Raw genomic sequence first — 9,240 nt, forward strand, 5'->3', positions numbered from 1 at the left:
TAAGACACGAAACGATCAGCCTGTGCAAGATATAATTTTTTACCTCTGATTCATCGCAATGTCCGAACTGTCCTGAGCGCATTCACAACATCCGGCGCGTGACGCGTGACGCGTGTACGTGCTCTGGCATAGTAGACATAGATATATACATAAGTAGATTCCCGTTGCCCATAGAAACAGTAACTAATGAGGCATCTACTTATATATATCTATGTCTACTATGCCAGAGCACGTACACGCGTCATGCGCCGGATGTTGTGAATGCGCTCAGGACAGTTCGGACATTGCGATGAATCAGAGGTAAAAAATGATATCTTGCACAGGCTGATCGTTTCGTGTCTTAAGACCTAAATGTATCGTCACGAGCCGCAGGGTTTAATTTGGTTTTGTTTGTGTATGTTTTTTTGACTCTCAAAGCCGTGGAGTCCATAGACTGCCATTATAAGACTGACAGACTGCAACGGTTTGAGTTAAAAATCTTTGTTTGTGTTCTACTGAAGAAACAAAGTCACCTACATCTTGGATGCCCTGGGGGTAAGCAGATAAACATCAAATTTTCATTTTTGGGTGAACTATCCGTTTAATAACCACCTTACTAACTATTATTAAGCATCAAATTGCGTATTTATTGAGGCAAAAGTCGTAGTTAAGAGTTAGTTAATAGTGAGAATTGTTCCCTGAACTAAAGTGTGACCATTAAAACTATTAAAAAATGTTTTTGGTAATTGAAATAAAGCTGAAATAAATTAAAATATAAATATTAGATAAAAAACGTAAAATTAGAAATGTCAACTAGCTGATATAAAATTCTAACTAAAACTGAAATAAAAATAAATTCAAGCTAAATAGAAATATTAAAAGGCAAAAATGTATAAAAATTACATAAAATAAAATGTTAAATTTTTTTTAATTAAAAGCTAATTGCCACAGACACTATTGTTATCATTACCTAAAACTATTAAAAATTTGTTTTTGGTAATTGAAATGAAGCTGAAATAAAATAAAATATAAATATAAATAAAATTTTAAATGTCGACATAGCAACTAATTGAAATGAAATTCTAACTAAAATGACTACAGATAAAACTGAAATAAAATAAATTCAAGCTAAATAGAAACACTAAAAAAGCAAAAACTAATAAAAATGACAAATATAACAAAAAATATAAATTAAAAAATAATAATAAATAATTCAAAATATTAATAAAAAGTATAAAATAAAACTGGTCACACACAAACATACACATGAAGTCTATTGATGGAAATCATTAAAAATTCAACAATTCTGGTTATAATTTCAACAATTCATATTCCGTAATGGTTTTATTAACAACTCTTTTAGTACTTTAGATGAATCAAACCAGTAACTCGTGAGTCCGAGGCTGATTTGTGTCTTTTTGACAGATTCTTTACAAAGAACTGATTCAAAAGAGTAATTTGTTCATGAATCACACTACAGTTTTCACACTGCATGTTTATTGAATGCAATTTGCAATTTTATTTTAGTGATTTAGATCTTATTTACTGAACTATTAGAGAACTGAGAAAAAACTGGATAAGTGGCTCATGTTGCTTTTGCCCTTCTTCATTACTGGAGGCTGTAGTGATACCGTTGGATGATACGATAGACTGAATCAGAACAGCAGCTCAGCACTATGTAGACATCAACATTTGCTCACCTGAGATTTGAAGTAGGTCTCCTGTGGCGTCCCGAGCACATCCGCCGAGGCGATATCCAGATGGAGAAGGATCTGTCTGAAGGACGGCCGGTTTCTGGGTTTACCTTGCCTGCAGGTACAAGACGAACCAATAAAACATCGTTTTAGAGAACTCTTAGAAATACTTGATTCTGACTGGCTAATCACAGCTTTCTGCAGTCAAAAATCTATATCTGCAACTATCTGGCAACTGCCTAGCAACCACCCAGAACACCCTAGCAACTGCCCAAAACAACCCTCGGAACTGCATAGAAACACCTTAGCAACCCCCTAGCAACCACCCAGAACAACCCTTGCAACTGCATAGAAACACCTTAGCAACCCCCTAGCAACCACCCAGAACAACCCTTGCAACTGCATAGAAATACCTTAGCAACCCCCTAGCAACTGCCCAGAACAACCCTTGCAACTGCATAGAAACACCTTAGCAGCCTCCTAGCAACCACCCAGAACACCCTAGCAACTGCCCAGAACAATCCTTGCAACTGCATAGAAACACCTTAGCAACCACCCAGAACAACCCTTGCAACTGCATAGAAACACCTTAGCAACCCCTAGCAACCACCCAGAACAACCCTTGCAACTGCATAGAAACTCCTTAGCAACCCCCCAGCAACTGCCCAGAACAACCCTTGCAACTGCATAGAAACACCTTAGCAACACCCTAGCAACCACCCAGAACACCCTAGCAACTGCCCAGAACAACCCTCAAAACTGCATAAAAATACCTTAGCAACCCTCTAGCAACCACCCAGAACAACCCTTGCAACTGCATAGAAACTCCTTAGCAAACCCCCAGCAACTGCCCAGAACAACCCTTGCAACTGCATAGAAACACCTTAGCAACCCTGTAGCAACCACCCAGAACACCCTAGCAACTGCCCAGAACAACCCTTTCAACTGCATAGAAACACCTTAGCAACCCCCTAGCAGCCACCTCGATAGATTACGGCAGTCCTTAATCATAACTTAATCATAACACAATATGATATTTAATTTATAAATATCACAATTATCGTCAATAATTGTTTATTTTTAATTACTTAATAATTTCAATTAATCAATATTTCTTGTACAGCAGTTTTAACTTTGACAGCAAATTTAGATTTCGTTTTAGTCAGTCTTTTGACTAAAATGCCATTTAGTTTTAGTCATATTTTAGTCATCTGAATTGTTTTTAGTTTTAGTCTAGTTTTAGTCGACTAATCTAATACTCGTCAAAACGGACAATTCGACATAATTTTGTTTGTAATTCTCCGTTCATGCGACGCTTAAGAGTACTCGTGCGCTGTGAGACGCGCTTTCTGTGTGTGTGTGCTTCAGTGTCTGCGCTCAGAAAACCGGACCGAATTGAGTTCTCTCTTGCGTCGTCAGATTTATCCATATGTCTGCTCTTCTCTTACTCCCACATATTGACATTTTTGAACGTTTTGCAGGTGTATGTTAGCTTATGTCCCACCGGTTCATATGTATGCATCTAACCTCCGAACCACGCAACAGATTCGTTCTAAATGAACCTCTTCCCAAATCGTCCCTCCCTAACATTTTCGTCTCATTTTTATTCGTTGACGAAAATGTCAATAGATTTACGTCATAGTTTTTGTCATTCAAAAAGAGTTTTAGTTCGTTATCGTCTCGTTGTCGTCGGTGAAAAAAATGTTGTTGACGAAAATTATTCGTCAACGAAATTAACACTGTTGTACAGTATTCCGTTCATGTGTAGCTTTATTCCGTAAACACTAACAGTGTTCTTCCCTATTATAAGAACAGCACAGAAGCGTGTGTAGATGAAGAGTCTCACCAGGTCTGTTTCATGAGGATCTTGAAGCCGTCGGGACAGGTGGACGGCACAGGCAGATGGAGGCTGTTACTCCCCACACCCCAGATGATGGCAGACGAGTCCACGTCCTTATAGGGGATCTCACCAGTCAGCAGCTCCCATAACACCACCCCGAATGACCTACAAACACACAAAAATCAGCATTCACAGCTTACACTACACACACTACTGCTCTAACGCTCGAGTTCTTAATATTTCTGAAAGAAGCCTCTTATGCTCACCAAGGCTGTATTTATTTGATCAAAAATACTGTAAAAAGAATGAAATATTATTACAATTTAAATAACTATTTTCTATGTGAATATACTGTAAAATGTAATTTATTCCCGTGATCAAAGCTGGATTTTCAGCATCATTACTCCAGTCTTCAGTGTCACATGATCTTCAGAAATCATTCTAATATGCTGATTTGCTGCTCGAGAAACATTTCTGATTATTATCGATATCACTGCATTAGCTCACACTCACCAAATATCTACTTTCTCCGACACCGGCTCATTCCGGATCACTTCGGGAGCCATCCAGGCCACCGTACCGGCAAATGACATCTTCATACTCTTGTCACTGAGCTCTTTAGATGTTCCAAAGTCTGAGATCTTCACGTTGTCATTTTGAGTGACTAGCACACTGCAAAAGAAAACACACACAAACGCATGACACGATGCTGCCCGTTTATTTCCATATATACTGTAAGTGATTTGAGATTTGTTAAGTGTTTTTGAGCGTTTTATGCATCTGATAAAGTAAGCATTTTTGTTAATTGAAATAAAGCTGGAATAAAAGAAAACATAAATATTAAGTGAAAACCCAAACCCTGGTATTGTCTTAAAAATCTGGGTACAGTTGTTGTGGGTTGACCTTTTGGATTCAAAGTAATATCTGACTAAGATGAAAATAAATAAATAAACAAAAATAGCAAACCTTTAACCTTTTTTTTGGTAATGTGTGGGAACCTTTAATAGTTCCCATACATTACAAAACATGAGAACATGATTTTTTTAAACTGTATTTAAGAATTATTTTATTAACATTTAACAATTATTTTTAACATGTTTTAAAACAGAAGTAGTGTAGAAAAGCACTTATTCTGTGTGCTTTCCTAAAGCTTAAACAGTAGAGCATGGCGCTCGCAACACCAGGTTCACGGGTTCGATTCCCAGCTAAATTAACAGGCATGAACTGAAAATGCACCATCAATGCAGTGTAAATTTCTTCAGATAAAAGCATCTGCCAAATGCATAAAAGTAAATGTAAATACCCTTAGAGGGTAGTTGAAATTGACCCGTGAACATCATAATTGTAACATACATTTTGTATACACATTACACAAAACTTTATAGAGTGTCAAAACTTTGCATGCATGTTCATGATCCTAAATAAGGAAAAAGTCACAAAATATCAAGAAAACATATCATAGGTTAACCAATATTTCCAACAACTCAAAAATCGAGGTGGGTCAAATTAACTGACAACATAATTTGAATTAAACCTTAATAAAAAAAAATTATAATAATAATAATTTGCCTTGGCAACTAAATTGGAGTCCTAAAATGAAATAGTAAGTATGTTTTAAAACAATTTAACCTTTTAAACAGAAGCAGTGTGGAAAAGTACTTATTCTGTGTGCTTTCTTGAAGCTTTCAAAGAAAATTAAACTAATACAGAAAAAAAATGATGAAGGCTAAAAAATGTAAAAATAAATAAAAATAACACAAAATAATAAAAATGACAAAAACATATAAAATTACAAACACTTTGACTAAAAATATAAAAAAAAAATAAAAGCCAATTCAAATGTAAATAATAGTAAATAAACAATCCTAAAATCCCACAGGTCTTACTTTGGTGATTTGAGGTCTCTGTGGATGATCTTGTGGAGGTGCAGGTAGTTCATGCCGCTGGCGATCCCTGAGGCCCAGTCCACCAGCAGCTGTGGCGTGATCTTACGACCGGCCCTGAGAACCTCATACAGCTGCCCTTGAGCACAATACTCCATGATGATGCAGTAACACGGGGCCTGCGTGCAAACACCCCTAAAATACAAACAGCACACTTTAGTTGTGTTCACTGCACTCAGAAACTCAAAACTGAGCATTTACAGCCACTATCTGGTCATGCACTGTGACCTACTTGAAGCTGATGATGTTGGGGTGCTTCAGCTTCCGCAGGTGTTTGATATCCGTCTCCTTCTGCTCTCGGACTTTCTTGATGGCGACCTCTTCGGAGCAGAACTTTCCGAGGAACACGGCGCCCTGAGCTCCGCTGCCTAGCCACTGCAGCTCAGAGATCTCCTCAAACGGCACCTCCCACATGTCTACTGACCAATCAGAACACACCATCAACATAGCGTACAACAAAACTACAGCAAAGATCAGTTTAAAGGGACAGGTTCACCCAAATATAAAAATTCTGTCGTTTAGTTGAACACAAAAGAAGATATTTTGAAGAATGCGTGTAACTGAACAGTTGATGGTAGCCATTGATTTCCATTTTTCCATACTATGGAAGTCAATGGCTGCCAGCAACAGTTTGGTTATCAACATTCTTCAAAATATCTTCTTTTATGTTCAACAGAACAAAGAAACTCATACAGGTGTGGAACAACTTGAGGGTGAGTAAATGATTACAGAATTTGGATTTTCAGAACACATTTTTGCATTCCACTGCATTGCTTTTCCATTGTTTTTCTATGTAAACATGCACTAGACCAGGGGTGGCAACTCACCTGCCTGTAGCTTCCTAGTAACCGTTCAGACCTTGATTAGCTCGTTCAGGTGTGTTTGATTAGGGTTGAAGCAAAACTCTGCAGGGCTGCGGCTCTCCAGGACCGACGTTCACCACCCCTGCACTAGACGGACGCTTTTGACCGTTGTGCTCGCATCATTATAGCGCTTTGTGCATTCTAAAACTGCCCCTCAAGATGTTTTTTTTCATTCCACTGCCATGCTTCTTGTGTTTCTACTGTGACAGTTTTAAGGCTACAATGGTATCTAGAGCAACGAATCAAGAACCAGTTAGATTTTTGCTATTTTGATTTTGTGTTGACTTTGTAGACCATGAAGTAAAAGTTGGCAATTAAAGCAATGAACAACAGTCGAGTTTGACCTGTCGGTTAATGATCACACTAACATGCAGGTAAACTAAGTATTTCATTTTTATTTCAAGTGATTTATTTTGATTTTTTTTTTATTTTAAAAGCATTTTACTTTTTTATGATTTAATTAAGTATTAGTTTTCGTCAACTCACAAACCCCAGTTTGAGAAACCCTGACTTAAAGTAATGTTTAATGCATTTAATGTTGTTGATAACAAACAATGAAATATGTTTTTATATCAATATGGTACAAAATAATCCTATTCAAATATATGTAATAAACGAGTTAGGTCAAAAGTAATCTAAAAGTAATCAAAAAATAAATCAGAATACATTACCTAAAATGTGTAATTTACTAGATTACATTACTAACTACAATTTTTGGTAACACTTTATTTTACATCACCCTAAAGTAAAAACAGTAAATTATACATAATTACATGCATAATTATTATTACTTAAATGCTACTATTACTTAAATGTATAATTACTAGAGTTAGATTTTTTATAACCGATACCGATATAGACTATTTACATGTTTATGTGTCCGATAACCGATATGCAGAACCGACATTCATTTATTGTTTTACTTCTGTTTTTTACACAATAAAAACAGTAAATTATACATAATTACATGCATAATTACTGTTACTTAAATGTTACTATTACTTAAAAGTATAATTACTAGAGATTGAGTTTTTATAACCGATACAGATTATTTGCATGTTTATGTGCCCTATAACCAATATAAAGAACCAATATTTATTTATTTTTTCTTCTGTTTTTAGCACAAGGATAACAAAAAATTGGTAGATTTGATATTACAAAACCAATATCCGATTACGGAAAATGCTTAAATATTGGGGGAAAACTAACATTTTTGGTAACATTTTATTTTACAGCGCCCTTGTTACTTGTGTTTTTACTAAAGTAAAAACAGTAAATTATGCATAATTACTATTACTTAAATTACTAGAGATCAATTTCTTTATAACAAATACCGATTGTTTGCATATTTATGTGCCTGATAACCGATATGCAGAACCGATATTTATTTACTTTTTTACTTCTGTTTTTAACGCAATGATGACAACATATCGGTGGATTCAATATTACAAAACCGACATCAAAACCGAAAAATGCTTAAATATCTGGAAAAATATCGGTAAAACCAATTATCGGCCGATCTCTAATAATTACACTGTAACAAGGACACCTTATAATAAACTGTAACTTGTAATTTGTAATCAGTATCTAATGGACTACAATCTGTAAGTAGCACTTCATACTCGTCATCACTAACCTTGCTGCTGAAGTTTGTACTCAGTCGAGTATGTTTTCCCGATAATATTCCACACGGGTCTCAAACATCCGAACAGCCCCTCTAGGAATCCGCCGCTTCCCGTCCCGGCTCTATGAAAGTGCAGTTTGATGTCATCATGTGGATGGTGGTGCGTGTCGTCCCCGCTGTGGTCCATCGGACACCCGCCCTCCTCGTTTTTCTCCTCCCCGCCGCTTCCGCAGCCTCCCTGACCGCAGGACCCCGGCGTCTCGGCCTCCTCATGCTCCTGCAGCTGCAGCACGCTGTTGTCGAAGTGTCCCTGCTCCCGCGTCGAGTCCTCGCTGAGGGCCGTGCATGGAGGGCTGGTGCCACCCGGCTCAGCGTCCCTGCAGGGGAGCTGCAGCTGTTGCAGCGGCATGGGAAGGGTGGAGGGAGGAGCCAGGTCTGCGATGATCTGCGGTGGAGGTGGTGCTGGCGGAAGCAGCGCTTGAGGAGAAACGTTACTGTTGGTTTTCTTCAAGGAGTCACCGACGACCGTGAGCTTCAGCTCCTCCTTCAGCTTCCCCACCAGCAGGCTGCTACAGGACGTCCAGGACAGCACCTCCGGGGAGCTTCCCATGGTGCTGTGCGTGTGCATGGGCAGATGCCCTCCTCACCCGACGGGAAATGAGTGGCGAGGCTTTACAGATGAATTCTGTTGGGGTTTATGACACACCTGCATGAGAAAGACAGAGACAATCATGCATTTAAAAACAACCTGATGGGTGCAACTTAACAAAACTGAACTGTTTTTTTACTTTTTGAACATGAACTGTTTCAACTTGAACATGGAGTATGATGCTGAAAGAAAAACACCAAAACAATGAGAAATGAGTGCTGATTTAAAAAGTTAGGTGTCTGCATGTTGCAAAGTTAACACAATTCTTTAATAAAAGTAACATTACACAGAACACAGAAATATAGAGTAAAAGAGGCAATTTAATTAGATTGAACTTTTTAATGCACAGTTTTTGGTAATGAATGAATTATGTAATTTTTTGCATCTACAGTAATTCTATTTATTTTTTATTTATTTAATTGTATTATAAAAATGATATAATTAATCCTTTTTAGTAATTAATGAATTATGTAATTTAATATTTACAATAATTAATTTTGTATATCTAATTTTATTGTAAAAAAAAATATTATAAATACATTTATATTAATAAATACAAAATATGCAATTTAATTTGATTGAACTTTTGATGTATACTTTTTTAGTAATTAATTAACTATGTAATTTTACACACATACATACATATAT

The 9,240-nt window shown here is 36.8% G+C and overlaps 1 protein-coding gene across 1 annotated transcript in view; it reads right to left on the minus strand.

The window, feature by feature from the left end:
• The window catches only part of map3k13 (mitogen-activated protein kinase kinase kinase 13), a 73,435-nt gene that overhangs the window by 13,108 nt on the left and 51,087 nt on the right, over positions 1–9,240 (minus strand). The window contains exons 3-8 of the mRNA XM_016469347.1: positions 7,956–8,649; positions 5,689–5,872; positions 5,400–5,591; positions 4,027–4,185; positions 3,520–3,678; positions 1,680–1,788 (exon numbers count right to left, since the gene is read on the minus strand). Coding sequence (XP_016324833.1) covers positions 1,680–1,788; positions 3,520–3,678; positions 4,027–4,185; positions 5,400–5,591; positions 5,689–5,872; positions 7,956–8,571 — 1,419 coding nt within the window. The 5' untranslated portion in view covers positions 8,572–8,649. The remainder of the gene's footprint in view (positions 1–1,679; positions 1,789–3,519; positions 3,679–4,026; positions 4,186–5,399; positions 5,592–5,688; positions 5,873–7,955; positions 8,650–9,240) is intronic.

This window comes from Sinocyclocheilus anshuiensis, unplaced genomic scaffold (genome assembly GCF_001515605.1).
Source record: "Sinocyclocheilus anshuiensis isolate Anshui unplaced genomic scaffold, SAMN03320099.WGS_v1.1 scaffold1005, whole genome shotgun sequence".
Classification (NCBI taxonomy): domain Eukaryota; kingdom Metazoa; phylum Chordata; class Actinopteri; order Cypriniformes; family Cyprinidae; genus Sinocyclocheilus; species Sinocyclocheilus anshuiensis.